General features: G+C 39.2%; 1 protein-coding gene across 2 annotated transcripts in view; it reads left to right on the forward strand.

The window, feature by feature from the left end:
• Window positions 1–26,770, forward strand: part of tmem163a (transmembrane protein 163a) — a 53,068-nt gene that overhangs the window by 2,472 nt on the left and 23,826 nt on the right. For both annotated transcript variants that reach the window (XR_013197124.1, XM_077215906.1), the window contains exon 2: window positions 1,666–1,785. Coding sequence is in view for 1 of the 2 variants with exons in the window: in XM_077215906.1 (XP_077072021.1) it covers window positions 1,666–1,785 (120 nt within the window). In the remaining variant the exon portion in view is untranslated. The remainder of the gene's footprint in view (window positions 1–1,665; window positions 1,786–26,770) is intronic.

A 26,770-nucleotide genomic window follows, 5' to 3' on the forward strand; every position in this document is an offset into this window, starting at 1 on the left:
GTAATAGATCGGGACAAACTTTTTGGTTTGGAAAGGAAATAGTTTGGAACTTATGGGTTACATTTGTGTGAGTGCAACAAATGCTCCCGATCCTTACTGATGAAATAAATCATGTGAGTGGCCACATTCCCCAGCTCTGTTTTTCAGCTTTTACAATCACACTGACTGACCACCTATTGACTCTGTGCTCATAACCCTCAGCATGTGACTTCCACAGGCCTGACAGATCAGTTTGGTGTACATGGGGGAAGATATACACAGCCTCCCACTGTCACGATGACATAGCTGCCATTCATTTTGAACAGATGACAAAGGCATATTTGAGTTTTACCTCTTTGGCAAACACAGCACAATATAAACATTGCTTGGACGCTCAACAATAGACAGTCAGCAGGTTCTGCGGCTTCTGTTCACTTAGTCTTATTCATAATTACACTCACAGATTAAATTTATGACCTGTGGTGTTGTATATATCTCTAATAATGACCTGATAAAGACTCTGTTGAGGGACACAGATGTATTGTATCGCACATACTGTGGAGTATCTCTGCTAAACATTTAACTAACAGCTTGTAAGGTATGCTGTTGTTTGTGGAAGTCTGTTTCTTCCTTTGAGCAAAAAAAATAAATAAAAAAGGTAGGCTAATTGTGAGACAAAGATGGATATTTAAAATGAAGAAATAATGTCACTTTCTTTCTCTTAATTGTGACTTTATCTCACAAAGTCATATTGAGAGATATAAAAGTTACATTAACGTTCAAAAGTTTTGGTTGTTTTTTAAAGATATTAATACTTTCATTCATCAAACATACAGTAAATTGATCAAAAGTGAGAGTAAAGACATGAAGGCCCGGTTTCACAGACATGGCTTAGATTAAGCCAGGATTAGGCCTTAGTTCAATTAGGGCATTTAAGTAGCTTTAAGAAACATGCCTTAGAAAAAAAAAACATTCCTGGTGTGCAACTTGAGACAAAATAAGAAGTCCAGTTAAAACAGCGCAAACTTTCATTTAAGTCTGGGACTATAGGGATAAGCCTTGTCTGTGAAACTGGGGGTTATTACGATAGGCCTATATTACAAAATATTTTACAAAAGATAAACTTCCTATTCATAAAAAATGTAAGCAGCACAAGTGTTTTCAACATTAAAAGAAGAATTGTTTCTTGAGCAGCAGATCATCATATTATTCATATACAATCATTACTATTTTTACTCTAGTTTTGTTCAAATAAGCAAAATACTGTTAAACACTATAGTGTACATTACACGATATGAAGTCATAAGTAGCTTTTAATATTTTACTCAGAGGTGGAAACAGGCTTTTAATCGCTGTCTCAACTTCCAGTAGCTAAAGATCTCGCAGGGCTGCTAGCAAACAGCATTTAAAGTCATATAATTTGTGACTTGATACACGATAAACTGAATTTATTAGTGGCATCTAAATGTGGTTGAAACCATTTTGCTCTGCTAATTAAACAAGACGAGTCATTCCCCGACAGTGCAGATTTATTTCTGCTCTTTAATATGTGTCTACCCTCTCCCTCTTAATGCCTGTCATGGTCCAGTGAGTAAATAATCAGCTCCTGTTGTTTGTTTCCATATAGAGCACTTAATGTAATTATATAATGGCCTTTAACCAGTGTTTTATTTACTTTTTTGACAGGTCTCTTGGAGAGCAGCATGCGACTGAAGCCTCATGAAGCTCAGAGTTACAGGAAGAAAGCTCTGTGGGTGTCCTGGATCTCCATTGTAGTGACGCTAATCCTGGCTGTGGCCGCTTTCAGTGAGTTCATGGTGATGCTTTTCCTGGCTGTGGCAGGCAGTCTTCAGGATGTTCAGCTACTTTTGGTTAGAACTAGTCTTAATCACCCACAGACCGCCCACAGTCTGTTCACCGACTGTCTGATGCATATTTCACACAATACTGGAAAATACTACTTCCTCAGTCTGGCAAGTTTCAGGCTGATTGGCTGACGGAATTATGATTACTCTGATTACACATTTTCTGTACAGCTGTTTGCAGTTATGTCACAAAATTATTATTCAAATAATTCAAGCCACTTTTTGTGTAATAAATTTCAGATTAACCTGGCCCTAAACGGAACAGTAGGCTACATGAAAATCTTCCTGTCTAAGTAGGCCGTTTTTGGCCAAAATAAGCTGCAATGTGGACCGGACCTTATGCTGTTGAGTCAAAGCGCTGGCTATGTGAGACTAGCTTGGCAGTGGCATCCATCAGGATGGGCAGCTAGTTGTGACTAAAGCTGCCAGAGCAGTCTTCAGTAAAAGTAGAACTGGATAGAACTGGCCAACTGCAAATTTTTGGCATTGCTGAGTTATAGTTCTTAAATCATTTAGGCTTAGTAGTTGGGATGTGTTTTGGTAATTACAGGACAATTGTATTCCATTATATTGATGATGTTAGTGGTAGTTTATGATCTCTGTAGGTCATGCTGCTTTGCTGTAACAAGCAGTAAATGAAAACTCTCCTCTTGAGTCACTGAAGATAAAGATTTTCATGATGAAGATTTTATGTAGTGTAAGTGTTTGCTGTCATAGTGCTAAACATTATTTTTCTATTTTTCTGGTTAGGTAGAACATACTCGGTTATGTTAGTATGTTATGGGAACCCATTTTGAAACGCCGTGCTATTAGCTGACGACTTTGCTCTGAGCAATCGCCTGGGGCTGAGCAGTCCCAGGCTTATAGTAGAACTAAAGTCAGAGCCCTACGGGGACCAGACAATGTCAGAGCCCATGAAGGGATGCCTAGAGGTTTGGGCCCTTCAGGGGCCAAGACCTCTTTTTAAATAGAAATAACTTTTTCCTGCAGTGCTGGCACTTCTAGATTATAATATCTTACAAATGTGGACGGCGAAGACCAGCCGGCCGTGGCACAAATGTCTTCAATTGGAACACCACTGGACCAAGCCCATGAAGAGGCCATGCCCCTTGTGGAATGAGCCCTGATGCCTATGGGACATTGAAGGCCCATAGAAGCATAGGCTAAAGAGATAGCGTCCAGTATCCATCGTGATAATCTCTGCTTCGTGACCGGAAGCCCTTTGGTACAGCCACAGAAGCATACAAAGAGCTGTTCCGACTGTCTGAATGAGGCAGAACGCTCCAGATAGATTCTGAGAGCTCTAACAGGGCAGAGCAGACCTAATTCTCTATCGTCTTCCATTAAGGGAAGCACCGATAGCGAAATCACCTTGGCTCTGAACGGAGTAGAGAGCACCTTGGGTATGTAACCATGTCTTGGTCTGAGGACGACTTTGGAGTCGTTGGGCCCGAACTCGAGACATGAGGCGTTCATAGAGAGCACTTGTAAGTCACCCACTCGCTTGACCGATGCTAGGGCTAGCAGGAGTGCAGTCTTGAGTGAAAGAGGCTTTAAGTCAGCCGAATAAAGCAGTTCAAATGGGGCTCCCTTAAGGGCCCTGAGGACCGTGGATAGGTCCCAGGCTGGTATAGAGGGAAGTCGAAGCGGGTTAAGCCTCCTTGCCCCTTTAAGGAAGCGCACAACCAGGTCGTTCCTTCCCAAGGACTGACCCGCCACAGGAGCATGGAAGGCCCACATCCAGCAGCTCTTGAAGAAAAGATAGTACCAGTAGTACATCGCACAAGTAGGGGTTAAGGTTCCAAGCTGCACACCAGCCGGGCGTAGAGGCGTCTCGTTGACGGGGCTCTAGCCTCAGTGATAGTGCTTAGGACTTTTTCCGGTAGGCTCCTGGATGCCTGTTGAGGGGCCATCCATGAATTGAAAAGGTTTCTCATATTCTGATATTAGATTGAAAAAAACCCTAATATTTTTCAAATGATATTCTTATGAATAAAAAATTATTAACTATTATTAGCCAATTATTAATGCTTTATTTAATTATTAAAGGGTTAGTTCAACCAAAAATGAACATTATGTCATCATTTACTCACCCTCATGGTGTTCCAAACCTGTATGAGTTTTTTCTCTCTCTGTTGAACACAACAGACTATATTTTGAAGAATGTTGGTAACCAGACAGTTGACGGTAGCCATTGACTTCCATAGTACTTCTTTTTCCTACAATGGATATCAGTGGATACCCTCAACTTTCTGGTTACCAACATTGTTCAAAGTAACTGCTTTTTAGTTCAACAGGAGAAAGAAACTCATAAAGGTTTGGAACACCATGAGGATGAGTCAATTATGACATCATTTTCCTTTTTGGGTGAACTAATCCTTTAATAATTTAATTATAATATCATGTAGGCCTATAGTATTTCACACAAACTAGCTGGCTTTTTTTCTAATTTAGATCTGTCTCAGTGGGTTCAACATATTTGGGGCCCCTTGGCATTTCTTGACATTAGCCTCTTAACTGCTCATAAGATTTAGGCAACATGCAGTCCAGAAATGTTGCTAATTTTAAAGGAGGTGTAACATATGTGCTGCAGAATCAGATACTCATTAAAAATGTCAAAATTCAGACATCTATTCAATGATCTGAAGATTTGCAAGCAACCTTGTTTCTTTGATGCTTTTTCTGTCTTCACACCCTTGATTTAGAGAGCACTAGGATGTATTGTCCATGCATTTTATCATTAGAATGAATGTGCTTTATAAATCATAATTATGCAATGCTTTTAGAAACACAACATAGAGTGTATGAAGACAAAGCACATGCACAAAGAGGAAGCGAAGGAGAAATGTAGAAGGTTGACAGGATGTTTCAGGATTTGCTTGCCAGATGACGATGACTCCCCCATCTGAGTCTTGGTTTCTGCCAAGGTCTCGTCCTCATTCTACCTAACCATCTTTGTTCATTCTTTCTTCCCATTTTTGCTTTTTTCTCAAGTCTTGTGAAAAGCTTAGGTAAAATTTCATTTAAAAGGAAGAATTGTCGGAAGACATGAGCTCAGAGAAATTAAGATTAATGCTACGGCCCTGGAATGAAGGAGAAAAGCAATTTCTCATCCCCATAGCTTTTGTAATGTATACTCTTTGTAATGCAGTCATCTACATTCACATACACCTTGCAAACAGACACACATGACACCCTACTGACACATGCACATCATGTCATCCCTGTCTATATTTGTAATCTTTATTTCGTAATATGATGTTTAACGGAGAAGAGGAAGTTGGCATTTGGCCCATGCCAAGCAGACAGTCTGTTTATCACGAGTTGTCCATAGTGATACAGCGTATGGTTGTTGGACATTTAATATGACAATAGTCACTGTGTTGTCGGAGACTGTGAACTTTCCAAAAGCTACAAAAACTTTAGAACTTAAAAACAAGTTCTACAGTTTTTACCAGTCGATTTTCTATGCCTCCATAGCCTTAATTCGCAAATCCCATGGCTCATCTGTCCATGTGCAGTCTGAATGTCTCATGCTGAAACAGCATGTTTAACTTGTCCTCTGTGTTTTGTAAGACATAATGGTGTGGCATGTGGCAGCAGTCACTACACTGTCACTGTTATATCGCACAGTCACACACTCACTGTAAAAAATCGTTCTTCACTGAACAGACATCATGACTTTTGTGATGCAAGTGGTGTGGGGCTTGTGACCATCTTTGGATTCTCAGAAGAAGAAGAAGAACACCCTGCTTTGTTTTTGTGGTTTGGCCTGAATACATAAATTTTTCCAGATATTTCATGCAAGTGAATTGGGAACTCATATGATATGCTGAAAATCTTAACTCATGGGGAATTATAAAATAAAACCTATGTTCAGGCAATGAATCTTATTTAAAAGCTCAGGGATTTACTGAGGCTTACAGCAGGAACTGTTTGCTCGCTCTACTAACTTTACATTCAGTGCTAGTCAGGATATTCTCTAGTGGAATATTTCAGCAAATGGTAAAGTGATAGTCAATTCAAAAATAAAAAATGTGTTATTTACTCACCCATAGCTGTCAACCCTCCCGTTTTTTCCGGGTTTCTCACGTATTTTAGCTCTTTTCCCGCTGTCTTCCCGTTTTAGTATTTTCCCGTAAAATATCACGTATTTTTACGCTCTGATTGTGTGAGACGTACAAGCTCGGGCAGTTTCGGCTTGAAGTCTCACGGTTATGGTCACAGCCCTAACACACACACAGACACACTCTGTCTCTCTCTACCTCACACACACACACACACTGTCTCTTTCTCTCTCTCTCATATACACACAAACACTATATGTAGGCCTATGTAGTTATAAACTCTTTAGACTGTTAATGATTAGTGCTTTTTTAAAAGTTTGTGGGTAAGAATCGTGTAAAAAAATCCCTTATTTTGGGGATGGATTCCGGGAAATCTCACTTATTTTCAATGTTCAATGTTGACAGCTATGTACTCACCCTCATGTATTTTCTTCCGTATAGGTTCTATAAAGTACTTTAAAGGTTTTTTTTTATTAGATTTAACCTCTTAGGGGTACCCAACATGGGATCATTTTATGGATTTCATTTTAATGAATTTTTTATTTTTATTTTGATTAAATTTTATGAATTAAACAGCATGTGAACATACTTTATCACTAGAAAGAAAAGTAAATAACCCATTAAACATGAAAGTATATAATAATATCATATCGCCAAATATCAAAGATGTCCATATTAAAACATTCACTATATCCAAGGTCTTCTGTATTACAATAGCTTTGTGTGATGAACAGACTGAAATTTCAAAGTTGTGAAAATCTTATAGTCTAGACGTATTGACCGTTGTGGATCATTGTGTTAGTGAATTGACCTTGAGAACTGGATCTGTCTGATTTGTAAAGAAATCATTCAGAACGCTTTAGTGAATTGGATCAATAATTCATTAAAAGACTCAAAATAAAGATTTTTCATATTGCAACTTCTCTTATGAACCTCCGAAAGAGAGTGTGAGGGCAAGTAAATAATGCCAAGTTTAATTTTTGGGTAAACCTTTTAAGGAAAGGATTAGGTAAAAGAAAAGTTTCTCTTAAATCATCAATTACGCGTCCTCTGTAATTAACACTATTTGAAACATGTTTTCATGATTGTTTTAATTGATCCTTTAAGTTAAAAACATCTACACTAAACATAAAGTCCCTTGTTCTGATTAAATGTCTAATTTGTTCTCAAATATTTTAATGAGATGAGAGCTGGAAAAATCTAGGGCAGTATTTCTGTGAAAAAGATTAAAGTCTTCCTTTGTACTTATTTTAGATTCAGAGTGATTATATATATATTATGTTTCCCATAAGGAAATTAGTCTCCACTTTAGTCTTGTTCAGTAGTTAAGCTGAATTGACTAGCAGGAAAATACGTTAATAACATGTCTGCCAGTTATTACTTGTCTGTATATTCAATTCAATTCAATTCAAATTTATTTGTATAGCGCTTTTCACAATACACATTGTCTCAAAGCAGCTTTACAGAAAGTGCATTTCGGAAATGTACATAGAAAAATACAGTTAGTTAATCAAGTAGTAATTTATGGCATAACATATCGCCGGCTTTGAGTCGTCTCTTCACAGGCGTCGAGTCGTCTCTTCACAGGCGTTGGGGCATCTGAAGTCTCCGTGAGAGGCTGGATACAAACTGGAGCTGACGAACGCTATTTACCTCGGGACTATTGTCCCGAGATTCCAGCAGAAAGGCAGATGGGAAATAATTAGCATAGCTGATGTTCATAATGTTAATGCATTCGAACTGATTCAGCAGTAGTATTAAAGGTTAAGCATTAAGTGAATGCTTGGTTAAAGAGATGCGTCTTTAATCTAGTTTTAAACTGGGACAGCGAGTCTGAGTCTCGAACAATATCAGGAAGGCTATTCCAGAGTTTAGGAGCTAAATGCGAGAACGCCCTCCCTCCTTTAGTGGACTTAGATATCCTAGGAATGACCAGAAGCCTCGAATTTAGTGATCTTAAAGAGCGCGATGGATTGTATGGCGATAGAAGGTCTGTTAAATACACAGGAGCTAAACCATTTGGGCTTTATAGGTCAGTAGGAATACTTTGTAATTGATACGTAACTTAATAGGTAACCAGTGTAGAGATGATAAAATAGGTGTTATATGATCATATTTTCTTGATCTAGTAAGAACTCTAGCGGCTGCATTTTGCACTAACTGTAGCTTGTTTATTGAGGATGCAGGACAACCAGCTAATAAAGCATTACAGTAATCTAGTCTCGAGGTCATGAATGCATGAACTAACTTTTCTGCATCAGAAACAGATAGCATGTTACGTAGCTTAGCAATGTTTCTAAGGTGGAAAAAGGCTGTTCTTGTAATATATGAAATATGATTTTCGAAAGTCAAGTTGCGGTCTAGTATAACACCCAGGTCTTTTACTGTAGTGGATAAAGTAACAGGACATCCTTCTAAATTAAAGTTGTATTGTAAGGGATTTTGTGGGTAGTTTTTTGGACCAATAAGTAGTACCTCCGTTTTATCTGAATTTAATAGCAGGAAATTACACGTCATCCAGCATTTTATATCATTTAGACACTCTGTCAATTTAGATAAGTTAGTGTTTTCATCTGATCGTGATGAGATATATAATTGAGTGTCATCAGCATAACAGTGGAAATTAATTCCATGTTTTCTTATAATATTACCAAGTGGCAGCATGTATATTGAGAATAGCAGAGGGCCTAACACCGATCCTTGCGGCACTCCATAGTCTACTGACGTTATCTCTGATTTTTCCCCATTTAAACAGACAAAATGGTAACGGTCTGATAAGTACGATCTAAACCAGCTTAATGCCTGTCCCTGAACACCAGTGTAGTTTTGTAGTCGATCCAAGAGTATTTTATGATCTATAGTGTCGAACGCAGCGCTAAGATCGAGTAGAACTAGTATTGAGATACAGCCTTGGTCAGAAGCTAAAAGTAAATCATTTGTAATTTTAACTAGCGCAGTTTCTGTGCTATGATGCGGTCTGAATCCCGACTGGAATTTTTCATAGATATCATTTTCTTGCAAGAAAGAGCACAATTGAGCGGACACAACTTTTTCTAGTATTTTAGACATAAATGGAAGATTTGAAATGGGTCTGTAATTTGCTAAGTTATTTGGGTCTAATTGCGGTTTCTTAATGAGAGGTTTTATTACTGCCAGCTTGAATATTTTTGGAACATGACCTAAAAATAAAGATGAGTTAATAATATTAAGAAGAGGCTCTTCCACTACAGGTAACACTTCTTTCAGTAGTTTAGTGGGTATTGGATCTAATAAACATGTTGTTGGTTTAGATGCAATGCTAAGTTTATTTAGCTCTTCCTGTCCTATAGTTGTAAAGCGGTGTAGTTGTTCTAGAGGGGCCATAATTGAGGCTGAATCATAAGACATCATAGAGGATTGTATATTTACAATTGTGTTTCGGATGCTTTCTATTTTCTCATTGAAGTAATTCATAAAATCATTACTACTATATTGTAACGGAATATTTTGCTCTGGTGATGTTTGTTTATTTGTTAGTCTAGCCACGGTGTTGAATAAAAACCTTGGATTATTTTGGTTATTTTCTATTCGTTTGCGGAGATGCTCAGCCCTGGCTGCTTTTAGAGCCTTTTTATAACGTGACATACTGTCTTTCCACGCGATTCTAAAGACCTCTAAATTAGTTTGTTTCCATTTACGCTCTAAGTTACGAGTTTCTCTCTTGATTGCATGCGTAGCACTGTTGTACCATGGTGCTTTAGTTTTCTCTCCAACCTTTTTTAATCTAATTGGTGCAACAATATCTAGTGTACTAGAGAACATGGTGCTCAAACTGCAAGTCATTTCCTCTAGTTCATCTGTTTGTTTGGGTGCACTGAGCAGCTGAGATAGATCAGGTAAGCTATTTGAGAATCTATCTATAGTGGTTGGAAGGATTGTTCTGCCTGGTCGATAACGTGGCGCAACATGACAAATTTCAGCAGTACGTATTACGCAAGATACCATGTAATGATCAGTGAGATCGTCACTTTGCGTTATAATATTTATATCAGTTGGATTGGTTCCATATGATATAAATAAATCTAGTGTATGATTTAGACGATGAGTGGGACCACTGACGTTTTGCGTGACCCCAAAGGAGTTTAATAAATCTGTAAACGCAGCCCCTAACGCATCATTTGTATTATCTACGTGTATGTTAAAGTCTCCAACAATTATTGCTTTATCGACATTGACCAATAGATCTGAGAGAAAGTATGCAAACTCTTTTAGGAAGTCAGCATAGGGCCCTGGAGGTCTATATGGGGTAGCCAAGGCTAGAGATAATATGGATTTGTTTCTTACATCTAAGAGCGTAACATTTAGCACAAGTACTTAAAACGAATTAAACCTGTGACCTGTTTTCTGAGTAACATTAAGAATATCTCTATAGATTGTTGCAACGACGCCGCCACGACCAATCAGACGGTGCTCATGCTTATAACAGTATTCTGGTGTAGTAGACTCATTTAGACCGAAATAATCATTTGGTTTAAGCAAGGTTTCAGTAAGGCAAAGTACATCAAAACTATTATCTGTGACCATTTCATTTACAATGACCGCCTTAGGTGTGAGCGATCTAATGTTTAGAAGACCTAGCTTTAGAAATTGTTTTTGTTCACTGATATTTAGATTTTCTGGTTTAATTACAATAAGATTTTTGCTAGATCCTACACTAGATTTATTGTTTGGCCTCACTAAGCGAGGAATAGACACAGTTTCTATATAATGTTCTACACTACTTATATCAATTAAGTTGGGACAGCAAAGACTGTGATTTGGACTTTGACTTACTAGTCATATGGTGTGTAACGTCTTGGAGATGTTGTCCGACAGAACAGCCGCTCCGATTCTGCTGGGGTGCAGGCCATCAGCACGGTAGAGCCTAGGTCACTCCCAGAACAGATTCCAATTATTTACAAAGAGCAGTTTCTGTTCATTACACCATACTACCAATATCACTACTAATTTAGGACTGAAATGATGGATATAACCCGTATCCTTTCAGTGAAACGGGTGTAAAATGAGAGGGTCGATAGGCGCGAGGCCACGCGTGAAATGCTAGCGGGCTAAAGGCTAGTAGCCGAGATTCGGAAAGTTGGATCTAAGTAGCGATATCAAAGCAATCCGATTGTTTTTTAAAAGGAATAGTGTCGAGGATAAGTTCACATGATATAAAAATAGAAAGTGCTTGTTTATAAATGAGTGGTAAAGAAGAAAATCAGGGATTAATGATTCAATTCGACGGAGCTCCAAACACAAACACAGATATATTTTTGACATATAAAAATGATTAAAGCTAAACAATGCTTTTCATTGGCACTTAGATAGAAATAATCAAACTGCAGCAGATAACACGGCTTTAAAATTATTTGAGATTTGCGTTTTTTTATATTTGCGCAGTTGTTTTGATCAGATGCTGTGTAAAAGATTTGGGTCGTCAATGAAACGCTTCTGCCTACAGTATTGGCCAGGTAGCTTTACTTCCATAAGATGGATGTTATTTCAGTGTTAAGCCATTTTTTTAGATTTACCTATAATTACTTTTTTTTTCAATTTAACGCACTGTCATCAAAAGAGCTTTGATAACACAAAGAAATGGATAGAAAACATCTGCAAAGCCTAACTTTGCAGATGTTTCTATAAGAATATTTTTTTTAGCCCAACAAAAAATATAGCCGCAGACAGTAAAGCTGCATAGAATATACTATCCCATCTAATTTGGTTGTTTAAGTCTTATTTTATTTTACATTTTCTTTTTATATATAATTTGAGGGTGCAATGCAATACTTTACAATGACTTTGATGTTAATGTAATATGTGTACTGTTCGTTCTGTTAATGTTTTCATTCATTCATTCAGGCCACTGTGAATAGTCCAGCCATTTTTGTTTTTTAATAATTTATAATTTATCATCATTCTTATTATTCTCTTATGTTATTACTATCATAAAGCAATAAGCATAAGTAATCCTTATTGATTGATTCCTGAGTTAATTCACGAACAATGCAGAGAGTAGAACAAGTGGTTGTTGAAAAGCTTCATAAGAGTTAGGGAAAGTAAATAAAGGTGGGTGAAGCTTAATGAAGGGTTAGTATTGTTATTATTCACGCTGGTGATGAAATCCACTCTTTTAGTATTAGAAAACTCTTTGCATTTAGTAATTGTTAAATAAGGACATAGCAACATTTAGCAGTATCTACTAACTAATTAAAAACTTTTTTTTTTTACTGGCTGAATGCCAAATGAGCTCAGACAATATTTGCCTTTTATGCAAATTATCGTCTCTCTTGCTCTTTCAGTGTGACCTTCCTCATTTTGCAGTAGCTCACTACATTCACACATTACATTGGCTGTAAAAACAGAAAGCAATTTTTAAAGGAATAGATCACTCAAAATCTATGTTACAAACTGTTTTGCTTATATTGAAGTAGACATTTTTAACGCATTGTTTAAGAGGGAAGATGAAAAAAACCCACCATAAATGCATCATAATATGAAAAAAGCAGTCTATACTTTTCATACGGTATTCCAAGTCTTCTAAAATTCTTTAAAAATGCTTAATTTTGGGTTCCCTGGGAAAAATAACAACACAAAAGGTTGCTAAGCTTATGAATACATTTGTATTTATGTAAATGTCTAGGTTAAGCAGCAAATATGGGGATATTCAGATGTGTTATAATGATATGTGTCACCTGAACTGGGTTTATAGTAAAACATGAGACAACACATTGGTGTCCAGGATCAATGTGGCACTCATGAAAATTCAGTATTCTAGTATAAGTCATGATATGTGGAATAATAACTAGACAAGTTCATTCTAATTAAGCCCTTCCAATGTGAACCCATGCTGCTCGGTACCAAAATAATACTGAATGTGAAAAAATATAATAGTGAGTCATTAGCTTGCAATTTCAGCCTTTTTAATGAACAAATGTGTTGTGCTGTATCACCGTGCTTTTCAACATGAGGTGCAGTGTCTTATTCCATTTCAATTTTGATCAAATATCTCATATCTTTACATTACAAATGGGATTGTTTAATTGAACTGTCATTTAGCCAGCTGAGTCCAGGTTCTCCAGATACATACAGCGCTGGTCAATTTAATTAGTTAATTAGGGGTTATGAAAATAGTGTGTGTGAAATATAATGTCGCCCTTTAGAACAACTTCAATAAGGGTGCTATATCTTTACGCTGCTGTCTCGTTCATCAGCCTCGTTCTGACATGCACTACAGCTATTAGTTTCACAGTATAATGGACTAAACAAGCACACAGTGCCAAAAGTCAGAGAAGATTTATTCAATGCAGTTGAACTTTATTCCCAGCTGTCTGTCTTTATTCCTGTCCTGCTGACAGGCATCTTATATCAAGTTCAACCAAGCATTCAGGAGAACGTTTTCACTTTAGAAACATTGCGAGCACTTTAATGCTATCCCTATTGGTCTCTTAAGTTCCTCACATATAAGCCCAGTTCTTTGTAAATTATTAGGCACTCCCTTTCACTTGTGAATCATCACTGATATGTGACATCCCCTTTAAAAGGATCGTGGTTGGTGACATTTTCAGTGTAGCGACACATTTTACCTAAAGTCACACCCCATTTTCTGCATGTTCTTCTCACCTTATCAACATGCTGTGCTGCCTGAAACTATTTTGAACATGTTGATAATGATGATACATAAGATGATGATGATGATGATGATGATTTATTGTTTTGTGTCATCCCCGCTGTTGTAAGCTGAGTGAGTATATAATGGTATTGTCCCTCTGCAGGACCTGCTTAAAGCATCAAGAAAGGGTTGGCTAAATGAGATGCATTTGTAGCCCTGTAACCTGAGCAGAGCACTGCAGATGTCTGCCATTCTGCTCCATTAGGAACCTGTCTAAACACATTAAGTCTCAGTGTTGAGTTCTCCTTCCAGTCCATTTAGGCGGGACCGGCATCACAAAATTGTTTTCTGATAATGGAACCAGTGTCCTGATATAGCAGATATGCTGCTGGTGTTTATGGGACACATCAATAGTCACTGTGAAACTGTACCTGAATGACTCGAGAAGCTTTTTCTTTCTTTCTTCCTTTCCTCCTTTGTTTCTATTTTTTTCATAAATATAATTTGTCTCCTGAATTTATTTACAAAAATTGCTTGACATATTTGTTTGTTCGATTTGTTAATTTATTTTAATTATGTTTTTAAAAAAAATTTATTCAATCATTTGGACGGAATGGCAAATCATTGCTCGACACACATGGGAAGTTCATTCCCTAGAGAATGTCAATGCCATTGCCTATTGAATGATGTTTAATGGCACGAATGCAATTTAAGCCCTCTAAATCAAGGAGCATCTCCATAATTAAAGGCAAGGTAGTAGATAAAACATTCTTCATTAATGGTGAGGCAATACCAACAGTTTCTCAGAAGCCAGTGAAGAGTCTAGGGAGATGGTACGATGGGGATCTAAAGGACACAGTTCGAGTGGGAGAAGTTAGACGACAAGCAGTGGAAGGGTTGAAGAGCATAAACAGCTGTGCTCTACCAGGCAAACTGAAACTCTGGTGCTTTCAGTTTGGTCTACTGCCAAGGTTGCTGTGGCCACTGACTGTGTATGAGGTTTCTTTGACAACAGTGGATAAGCTGGAAGCGTTAATAAGTTCATACATCAGGAAATGGTTGGGAGTTCCACGCTGCCTCAGCAGAGTGGGACTTTATAATAAAGGAGTATTGCAGCTACCAGTCTCTGCTTTAACCGAGGAGTTTAAGTGTGCCATGGTCAGACTGGAAATGACTTTAGCAGAGTCACGCGACAAATGTGTAAGGGAGACAGCCCCTGTGGTAAAAACTGGTAGAAAGTGGTCAGCAAAGAAATCTGTAGTAGAGGCAAAGGCTGACCTTCAAATTGGGGATATCGTGGGACAGGTACAGCATGGAAGAGGGGGTTTTGGGCTCAGTTTAGCTCCTCCTAAATGGCACAAGGCAGGCCCAGCCCAAAGGAGGAAGCTGGTAGTCAACGAGGTGCGAAAGCAGGAGGAGAGGATGAGATGTATAAAGGCCATTTCCCAGGCCAAGCAGGGAGAGTGGATGAGATGGGAGAGTGTGGAACAACGCAAAATGGGCTGGCAAGACCTTTGGTCAATGGAAGAGAGTAGGATCAGTTTCCTTATTAGGTCAACATATGATGTTCTCCCATCACCGCAGAACCTAAACCTCTGGGTAGGAGAGGATCCATCTTGTCCTTTGTGTTCATCACCTGCCACATTAAGGCACATTTTGACAGGATGTAGGTGGCTCTTAGCCAGGGTCGGTTTACTTGGCGCCATGACCAAGTATTGCGATGTTTGGCTTTAGCATTGGAAGGCAAGCGTAGTATGACCAATAAATTGCCGCCTGTTCTAGCAAAACATTACACGCAGAAGACAATATTCCTCCGCCCAGTCGAGCAACCACCAAGAAAAGGTGCTAACACCAATTCTCGCCCAGGACAACTGGAAGCTGCTAGGGACTGGAAGATGCTGGTTGATCTTGATCAACGGCTTATTTTTCCACCTGAGATTGCCACCACTAACCTACGACCAGATATTGTTTTGTGGTCTGGATCAGCACGCATTGTTCAACTGATAGAGTTAACAGTGCCATGGGAGGATGCGGTAGATGAGGCATATGAGAGGAAGAAACTGCGGTATGCTCATCTGGCCACTGAAGCAGAACAGCGAGGATGGAGAGTCCAGGTTTATCCAGTGGAAGTGGGTTGTCGTGGTTTTGTGGCTCACTCTACAACCCGGTTCCTCAGAGACGTCGGATTCAGTGGCCAAGAGTTGCGTCGTACAGTAAAGAACTTATCTGAAGCAGCAGAAAGGAGCAGCAACTGGCTGTGGTTGAGACGGAAAGATTCTAGCTGGCTGTGTACAGGCCGCCATGCTACGGTTTCGTAGAATTCTTGAAAACTTGAAAGGGCTGTTGGTTTATTTGTATAGGTTGTATAGTATTTACAGTCATTACGTTCCTGTGTATATTGCGTGAATGACGGGTGGTTGGGCAGATATTGTGTTTTGCGGTAGGTGGTATGCCATACGGAACCGTTGCGCCTGAAACTGCATATTAACGCACCAGTGGGGCTCGACAGCCTTAGTCAAACGGGTTGGCGCGTATGGTTGGGTTGCGGAGAGATTGTGAGTTTGTGGTTAGGTCTCAGCAGTAACTGTTGGTTTATTTGTATAGGTTGTATAGTATTTACAGTCATTACGTTCCTGTGTATATTGCGTGAATGACGGGTGGTTGGGCAGATATTGTGTTTTGTGGTAGGTGGTATGCCATACGGAACCGTTGCCACTGAAACTGCATATTAACGCACCAGTGGGGCTCGACAGCCTTAGTCAAACGGGTTGGCGCGTATGGTTGGGTTGCGGAGAGATTGTGAGATTGTGGTTAGGTCTCAGCAGCAACTGTTGGTTTATTTGTATAGGTTGTATAGTATTTACAGTCATTACGTTCCTGTGTATATTGCGTGAATGACGGGTGGATGGGCAGATATTGTGTTTTGTGGTAGGTGGTATGCCATACGGAACCGTTGCCACTGAAACTGCATATTAACGCACCAGTGGGGCTCGACAGCCTTAGTCAAACGGGTTGGCGCGTATGGTTGGGTTGCGGAGAGATTGTGAGATTGTGGTTAGGTCTCAGCAGCAAGAGGGAAGTAGAGGTCAGTAACCTGGGCTGAGTTGAGTGGGGGACGAAGGGGGGTGACTCTGGGACGCCAGAGTCACTGTCGAGCCCTCTTGAGGTGTCGTGGGCTAGTCGACGAAACACTGAGGACGGAAGGTGCCCACTTGAAGACCCTAGAGATGTTCCCTACTCCGCTCAATCCAGAGGGTTGTTATGGGGGGACAGCACTGTGGTTGCAGCCGTTGTGTGTGCTGACGCGCAATACACTGTATTAACACCAGACAGAAGATTCACGTCACCAGATGGAAAGAAGCGTAAATGGATGGAGAAGCATAGGTTACTGTAAAGCTACGTCTTAGTTGGTGATTATCTTGGCGAAAGCCGAGTACAAATCAGCATGAAGTTTTAACATCTACTCTCGTGTAATGGAAATCTTGATGGTATCCAACGACAGTGGTGGTCCATTTGGGAAATGTTTATAATATCTTGGCTTTTAAATTAATTTTTTTTGCCTGCTGTTATGATCCTTTTTTTTAGTAATGAGTCGTTTTACATGTGCACATGCAATAAAGCAATAACGTTGAGTTATGCATATAAATATTCTGTTCCCAGAAGGAGGGAAAAGAGGTACAACACTACACTCAACACTCTCACTGACTATGGGATATCGCGCTCGTGCACCATCTGCTGAAAACACCTTTATTCACACCTGAAAGGCCAATGACGCATGACGTCGTGGGCGGGGCCACCTGTCCACAGCATATAAATGTAGTCGAATGCATCATTTCCTTTGTTCAGTCCAGCTCTTCACCGAGCCTCCGACTGCGCGGGGTTCATAGGTGTTTTACCTCATTTCCCTCCTTCTGGGAACAGAAGTTATATGCAGGGTTGCATATGCACCAGAAAACAGGGAGGGAAGCGCTTTTAAGTGGGAACATTTTTGGGGACAGGAACACGTTTACTTACTGGAGTAGGATCATCAATCATGATGATAAGTGTGTTCATTAATTACTAGGGGTGCAACGGATCGCAGTTGATTTGTCATCCGTACGGACCAGGCCCCACAGTTCGGCATGCATGTGATTCGCAGATTAACTGCTAAGTTTAACCATCATAGAGTGAAAGTTTATCATTTAGACATGTTTTGTCTTGGCAATTTAGACATTCAAACGATTTTAAACGCGGAAAAAGAGGTCAAAATCGGGACTCGCACGCTGTTATCTACACCCAAAGCACTCATATGCAGAGAGAGAGAGAGAGAGAGGCATGTTTCAGACAGCGCTGGACCACTGAATTGATTCCTCTTTCGCGTTTAATTGCGCTTGAACGGTACACTTTCGGTTATGTCATAAGTGAAACCGGATGTGTGTCAGTTTATTCTGTCTGTGCATTCAGTCTTAAAGTGACAGCAGCCTAATATTCCTGCTGTTGTCTGTGTCATTAATGTTGACACTGAGCCTGATAGCTGTGAAAGCTCTTAAGCTCTGATGACACAGCAGATCCAACACCTCTTCTGCACATCTTTCAGATATGTGTGGCGCTATAGGGACCTAAAACTTGTAGGCAACCCCTTCGACAGAACCCTGTTCTGTGCCCAGGGTTCATGTGGCAATATGCATCAGGCAAATCTACTGATGTATCCGACTGTGAGGTTAATGGTTCTAATACATTTAGATTGTTTCGACAAATTAATACATGAGAGCAGGCTAATCAACCGATAATCTTTGTTGTCGCTCTCCAATACTGATCCATGCAAGGGCCATCACTTCGCTTCCACCCACCACCTCGGGGTGATCTGCCCTGCTTGAAAAAAATTCAATCGTCAGAGCATTCCTCGTCCGCATCCAATCATCCCCCTAAAGTCAAAGTTTCGCTCAGACTTAAGGTAGCTATAGGAACTTTGCCGTGAAAAATGATCTGTGGCCTCCAAAAACAGCGATCACTGCATCTGTATCTGCACCCGAAGGCAGGAGCGGTCCGTGTTTGGCCACCGCTCCACCGAGCATGCACTGCACGCCACTCGAGTGTGGAACGATAGTGCTGTCGACAGTGCACACATGTTTTGGGGTTGGAGAGATCCATCCTTGCGCCAAACACAATTCCAAACACACCGGACAGTTCTCGTGAGTATACCATAAACACCCACATGACATAGGACAGGGATGAGAACTTATGTTCAGATGAAGTCTATTAGCCATTTGTGTCACCATCACCTTGTGGACTCCTGCTGTCCATGGTCCTGAATTCCCCCTGGCTAGTGCAGTTTAATAAGCCTAGACTGAGGTTCAATAATTTTGTTTCAAGTAATGCTTCACATAGAAATGTATGCAGCTGAAAAATCTGTTTTTTAGAATTATAGTAGCCTATAAAAAAACCTTGTTGCCCTAAAAACATTGTAGTTAAATATAACGAAATACATAATTTAGGAATGCAAGAAAGGACACCATATTTAACACTAGGACATTACAGTCTATTTCACCTGAACTCCTGTAAGTTACTGGTGATGTTAAAATATGGACAGGAACAGCTGCTCCGCTGAAAGCTTGTCATGGCCTCAGACATGTGTTTATGTAGCCTACAGCACATTCACGTGCTGAGCAGGTGCTCCTAAAGCATGTCAGATCATCAGGTCAGCTTTCAACCTTCAATATTAAAATACTTTTGTTCTGTCTTTGATATATTGGTAAGCTAATTATAAAACAATTCCCTAGAAAACTGCATTGTCAACTTTACTCCTTTTAGCATTCCTTTCAGATTTACTCAGACATGTTCATGTAATCTGCAATTTTTACAATTCTATTTGATGATGTTATTTGGTTTATTACACACTTCAGTGTAGAGCCCTAAAGCCCTTCAAATTCACCATAAAGAATTACGTTAAAATGTTTCACTGTTTAAATATTTTAAAATGTACTTTTAGTAATTTAAATATTTATCTACTGATATAGTTATAGTTTCCACTGTGCCATAGTCTAATAGGCTGCTCTAAAATACACCATAGAAGCTTTTGAGTAATATGAAGTCATTATACCAACAAGCAGATCCTATCTGTTTAAACAAGGTAGTTAAACTAATCTTGTTTTTGACAGAAACCATTAGAGTGTATAAGTTATCTTCACAAGCTTCAGCTGCCAAGCATTTAGCAATTAAACATAATATTTTCATCTTTCTTTTTTCCAAAAATATTTAACTTCTATTATTATTAATATTTACTGTGTGTATTAAGTGACATTGATTATTCTTTTCAGACGTGCAGAATTCATCCAGTTATGCAGTCAGCCACACTATTGGAGTGTTTACGTGAGTGTGACAACTGACTGGGGATCAGATATGTCTGTGGACATGCCAATCCTGTCACATGATTCACACACACGTCATTAAATCTAAATGCCTTGAAACACACATACAAAACATAAAATTAAACCCCCTCAGTTTGGCATATATACAGTAAGCCTATATTAATATAAATTTCATAGCATTCTGCTGCAGAAAGCAGGTGCGGCTCTCTTCCTGTTAATAAATGGCAGCCAAGCAAATCTGCTCGACCGGCCATATTGGCTGGGAGTCTCAGGTCTCAAGGGGCTCCTGGAAGCCGAGCTCAGACGTGAGCTGCATGTGTTGTGAGTGTGACCTCAATAAATCAACCTAGATTAGGAATCTGGACCCTGGATGCGGTACCACAGAGGAGTCGGGTCGGGCGTGTGGCGGGTCCCACAAGAGGGAATACCTGGAATCTGTGAATAATGCTGAGAATAAGGGGAATACTATCTTGATAAAGGGTATAAAAGAGAGTTACATCCAACTTGTTCAAATAACCAATAATCAGTAATCACAGAAAAAGTAGCAGTTTCATTGAAACGTCCCATTTTATACTATTACATAAAATGATTTTAATGTTAACCTAATGATATCATTCTTAATATTGTCAAGAGTTTTATATGCAATGGCAAAAAAAAGATGACTAAAGTTTTTTTTTTATTTAAACATTTTATTTACTAACATATTGTTATTATTATTTTTAATTGAGATTATATTATATTGAGATTAATATATATCAGTTCATAATTATTCACATTGATTAATGACTTGAAGCAAATCTAAAGTGTCATCTAAAATTCAAATTTGGCAAGCTAAAGTGCAGTGATTTGTAGTTTTGTGAAAAGCAGACAGATACCCTACACTTGCAATTTTTTTCATGTTTGACATGCTAAATGAATGTGTGTAAGGCAAAGTGTAAATTCTTGTTGTGTATAAACATCAATTTTAAAGTCACACTTTTCCTCCAGCTCCCAGCTGAACACAAAACTAAATATACACAGTCATGTCACTGGGGCAATAAGTCACTGACATACTGCTTCACTATTCGCTGTGTTTATTTGTCCTTTGACTAAAGGTCTTAGCAGTACAAATATTCTATTGAAGATCAAAGCTTACTTTATGAATGTGCAAAGTGCCTTAATCCTTCTTGAATAATATTGCTAATACTGCAAATGTGTTTGCAAATGCTGTTTTCTCCTCAGATTCCATTATTACTTTTTTCTTTCTAATAAGACAGTGGAGATCTGTGATTGGTTGGTTATTTTTGTTTGTGGTAAGAGAGTTTCCAGAAATCAGGTTATATGAAACCTAAATCAAATAATAGTAAGATGTTAGACCCTCAGTGTACACTTTTAAGCTTCTTTAATGCTAGTCTCACCCACAGAGCACACGACTTTAACTCGCTTTTAAGGCCTTTTAATGATCATATTTAATATAAAGCCTAAGGCCGTGTGTCCACCAAAGCGTTTTTAGTCGGCTGAAAACGCTGGACGCTCTGCTGAAAACGCCTAGCTGTGGGCGCTTGAGAGCGTTTTGGCAGCGCTGCGTTTTTTCAGTTGAGACGATTCGTTGCTATGATACAGAATATCAGCAGCACAGTTTACTTGTAACTGATTTCGCAGATAATTTTGTTTCATACTAAAAATGTATTTTTCATCCATTTTGTTCGGTTAGCTCTGCTGGTTGACGTCGTTGTACAGAAAGGATGTTGTGACAGTTGGTCGTGTGGTATTTGTCCCGCCCCTCCTCCACTGTGATTGGACGTCTGGGTAAAAAGTGACAGTGATGAGCGCAGCGTTTTACCCAAAGTTGAACATTTTTCAACTCTCGGCGACCAGTAAAAACGCCGGGCGCTCAGCGCTTCAGCGTGAAAAAAACGCCGAACGCTCAGCGCTTGAGCGTTAAATACTCGCTCAGCGCCTCGCTACGCTCATGGCGTTTAAAAAACGCGGCGCTCCCATTGAAAACAATTAGAATTTTACGCCAGGAGCGTGAAAAAACGCTTTGGTGGACACACGGCCTAAACTCCACCGTTTTTCAAATCCAATTCTTTTAATTTGATGGCAGTGGCGGTGAGTTGCACTGAGGGGTGGGAGTGCAGTAAACTCCACTCTGCATGTGGCAAATTGTCCAGCACTGTAGGTTGTGAATTATTAAAGACAACATATTGCTTCAGAGCTGAGGAAGAGCATTGTTGTGATAGCTCGTGTCCCTGGATTTGGCTGCTATATGAGGTAGAGGAATTTGCATTAATTTGCATTGGAATTGTTAATTATGTTCTTTGCAGAAATTACCAGACTGAGGTAAATGTTGATTATTCACGTAGGCCAGTGTGGGATGGCTCAGTAACTATCCTGACTCAAAGTGGAGCATGTTCTATATTGATATTCCTTTAAGTCCATTGATTCTTTCAAAGTGACGCTTTCTTGGGCGCTCCTAAGATTGATTTCAAATAGATTACAGTCGAATTAGTGAGACACTGGATTGTTTTATCCAGTCTGTTAGAAATGTACTGGATTTCTACTCAGAAAATCCTTTTCATAACAAATTAGCTCCACTGCACCACAAATAAGTCATTAAATAGGGAATCACAGGATTACCTGTGACATCTTAAGTCACAAACTACAATAAACAATGAAGCCATTAGCAATATATTTGTGACAGCTTTTAAACAATTCTGCCTTTTGAAATTTGATCAGAAAAGCAGCAAATCCTACTTCATGTTTCACTGACGACTCTGGCTGCCTTCTTTTGAAATTCATAGCACACACAGTCTTACAAGAGGAATGACATCCTCAGTCAGCTCCGGTCCCCTGAGACGGGGATTAGTGTGATGAAAAGCAGGGGCGGTGGCCATTATCAGCCCGAAGCACTGAGAGAGGGGTTCTCCCACCACGTTCATTACAGAAGGACATTTTGTTGTCAGGAGTATGTTCATTGTGTTTTGGTTTAGCTTTCATTCTGTTCCCTGTTATGGTTTTCCTGAGTTCATTCTGCTAGTTTGTTTCCATGGTTAATCATTAGTTCCACTCCTGTTCTTAGTTCTGTTAATTACTCTGTGCATTTAAGCCATTCGTTTCCTCAGTTCATGGTTCAGGGTACATTTACTTGACAACGATGTACAAAAAAGCGTAAAGGTTTTTTTCTTTGTACAGAATGTCACGATCTTAAAATTTGGCCGGCGATTAATTGTCTAAAAAATAATTGCCGTTAGGCCGATTAATTGGCAGTTTTAGGGCTTTGGCGATTATGACGATTAATTTATCATTTTGCAGTGTAAGATTACAGTTAACACATTTAAAAAATAAATAAATGTATTCAATAGCTATGTTGTTTTTTTATTATTAAACTTAGTGAGTGTATAAATCAGCAGCAAAAAGTAATTCTTGAAAAAATTGCACAGTAATTTTGTAAAATCTAAACATGTTAATAAAAACAACTGGAGTTGGTCTTGCATGCCTGAAATAGCTGCCTTGGAAGGCGTTGTAAATATGGCCTCTAAGTGAACTGAGTTTCCCTGAAAGGGACTTTGGAGCATATACATCTGAGTCTGGAAGAGATTGAATGTGAAATGGTGATTGAGTGCAAATCAGAGATGTGCCAGCCATCTCCCTCTCTCTCCTCTGTCTCATCCTCAACAGCGTTTAACTTGTTATGTCTTGTATCTTGTTAGCAAACCCCCTACAGGGAGTTTTCGTTTTGTGTTCTAAGTCAAACCTGCATTTGTCAAAGATCTGGACAAACCTTTATAAGATACGTTAAACAAATGTATAAAGGCCAGAGTATACTTCGATTTTTATGCATAGGTGAAAGTCCTCTTACAGTGAATGTGACGCAAATTTCGTCACCAGAATAGTACATGGGACACTGGATTTTTTTTTAATGCCAATGCGCATTAAATTTGCACTAATCAGTTCCACAAGGTGGCAACACTGGCCTGGACTGTTGTTTCACTGTAGAAAAACGAACAAAAACAACAACAAAATACCGCAGACTGCAACAACAGACGCCCACATTGACAAGTGCTTGTTTGAGGGGGTTAGAGATTGCAACTTCAGTTTAAAAGAATACAAAGACATATTTATCGGTCATAACTTCTGAAGAAAAATAATGCAGACACTGGACAAAGATGAAACTTTCTAGAGCGCATGTGTCGGCCGCCTGTGTGCGTGGATGCTATCAAATGGAGTATACTTTGATAGGCTAGGCGTTTGACTGTACACATAAGCTACCGTACACATACAAAACGAAGTATACTTTGGGCTTAATGACACCTGAACACCACACCCATATGTGCTTGTTGAAGTAATTACAAAACCATTTTTCATTTTTTTTTTCTCTCTTTTTAATACTAATAGCCTACTATTATTGATGTAATGCAGGACTAGAGACATTAACACTTATTTTGACCTTCTTCCTCAGGAATATTTCTTCTGCTGCAACTACACTCACTGGATTTTTTGATCATCACATTCCTGCTTATGTGCTCAGTTTTGGGGGAATATTTCATATGCAAATAGGCCAGTAAGAATGTGAATGTTATCTTTTCCAGATCCTGTACTTTTTTGTCTGCTCATATTGGCAATTTTACAGATACCAACAGCAAACAATTGCACATTTGGAATTAAGCTTGTAAGCTTGTTGTTTTTTTCTATTATTATGACACTTCAGCCATAGTTTTAGGACCTTTGTTGATCAGCTAAATGCAGAAATTCAAGGAATCTAGAGCTACTTGTTTTGCTGTGCAACTGCATTCGTATAAATAAAGGTTCCAAAAGGGGTAAGGGGTAAGGGGCAGTGGGGATTTCTTTAAGACTGCTAGGGAAGCTCAGCTTCCCATATAATGTCAAAAAATTTAAGGTCAAATATGTACTATTGTGTTAACATTTTTTTGACTAAAAATGCGTTACAACACGTTAATCTCAAAGACGAGTGCGTTCAGAATCAGCTACATTTAGCAGTCAGCTGACTCGATTTCCTTCATTCATTCCATAGATATATACATTAGATGTCGCCTTGGCTACGGCAGTTCATTGGAACGAATACGTCAATAGAGCCGCCATCATGGAACAGGGAAGCCCCTCCTCTTTAATGCATCAGCGTCAATGTAGGAAAAGGTCTAATGGAAATAAAATCACCATAAATCATCATGAATGCGATTTTCTAGTTGTTTTGGTTCGTTCCAACGGTCAGACATGTATTTATCATTGAGTCCAGAGAAATTTTAAAAAATTTACAAAATTTCACATTCTTGTGAAATGTAATCCCTTGCTGTCTGGTTTTTATATTTTATATTTCAGTCGTGTGAACATCCATACGCAGCACAAAAGTCCAGCATCATCCATGAATTCAGCGTTACCAAGCTACTTCCTAAGACTCCTATTCCAAGATGGCGGCGGGTTTGACGCATGCTTAGAACCGTCAAACAGTACATTTCCCTGATATCCGTACAATTGCGGATTAAGCTATTTTTAGGTCTAAACTTAAAATCCACCTGTTTAGAATGGCTTTTAATACGCAGTAGTGGTGTGACAATTTCCCTGTTTTTGTTTCTTTTCAATTTTACTTTTCTTTGTTGATTTTACTGTTATATGTATTTATTGTATGATATTGATATGTTTTATGATGTGAAGCACTTTGGATACCTGACGGTTGTGTAAAGCGCTATAGAAATAAAGTTGATTGATTGATTGATTGATTGATTTCCCTGTTGAAGCTGAGCGTCCATTGCATTCAATGGGGCTGCTTTGAACAGTTTTTTTCAGTGCTTCGAAACTAGACGGTCATTGGATAAATGCTGCGATTATGTCCCGCACACGGATGCTCAGCTTCTCTGGGTGAATAGAGGAGTGGGCGGGCCTGGACACTGGGCTTCCGCGTGATGATTGGAGGACTTCATCCCCTTTTGATTGACAGTGATTTTGTACAATAAACAGTTCGGAGAGAATAGAGAATAGCACGTGGAAGTCATTCTAGCTCTGTCAGTCCCATCGCGAAATTTGAAAGTATAGTCGAAAGACAAACTGCTGCAACCTATTTCTTGTTATTTGCTTGGCGAAATTGCTAGCCAATTTTTATCATACATTTCACACAATTATACACCACATTCCTTGTTTCAGTTTAACAAAAAAAGCATGGTAAGTTTTGTGATTACTGTCCTTTACTATAAGCATGGTAAGTTTTGTGATTACTGTCCTTTACTACAACCATGGTAAGTTGTGTGATTACTGTCCTTTACCACAATCATAGTTGTGTGATTACTGTCCTTTGCCACACGCATGGTCAGTTGTGTGATTACTGTCCTTTACTACAAGCATGGTAAGTAGGTATATGTAACGATTCACTCACAACCGGTTGAAAATCGATAAAAATGTGTGACGATTCAAGTCGGTTGAAATGTTAAACGAAACGCGATACACGTTTTAAGCAGGGGCGTTTACTGTAGCCTACTGTGAAGTTGTGAACCTCGCTTTACGGGCACAATAGCAGCAAGCACACACTGGCGCGAAGCTAGCGAGTGTTTTCACTTAATTCATGGAACTTGAGCTTGTGTGAGCCAAACTCAACTTCCACAGGAATGAACTGAAAACGCCCGGTTTGCTCCGCTCGCGCCGCGCCAGTGTGTGCCATAAACTGGTGTGCACGCGCCGTTGTTCTGACGATTTGTGCTGCCTTGTCGAAAAATGCTACCGTAGCGCGAATCGATAGCAGAGTCTGTCGATTTGTGCTGCCTTCGCAAAAAAATGCTACTCAAGCGCGAATCAATCGCAGAGAATGTTGATACATTCTCTATTGTTTCCATAATTGTGTAAATCTCACAATATTATGACATCTTTATTTCATTTAAATCAGGGTAGGTATAT

The sequence above is a fragment of the Siphateles boraxobius genome, unplaced genomic scaffold (genome assembly GCF_051911475.1).
Source record: "Siphateles boraxobius isolate OS27281-9 unplaced genomic scaffold, OSU_SipBor_1 7, whole genome shotgun sequence".
Lineage (NCBI taxonomy): Eukaryota > Metazoa > Chordata > Actinopteri > Cypriniformes > Leuciscidae > Siphateles > Siphateles boraxobius.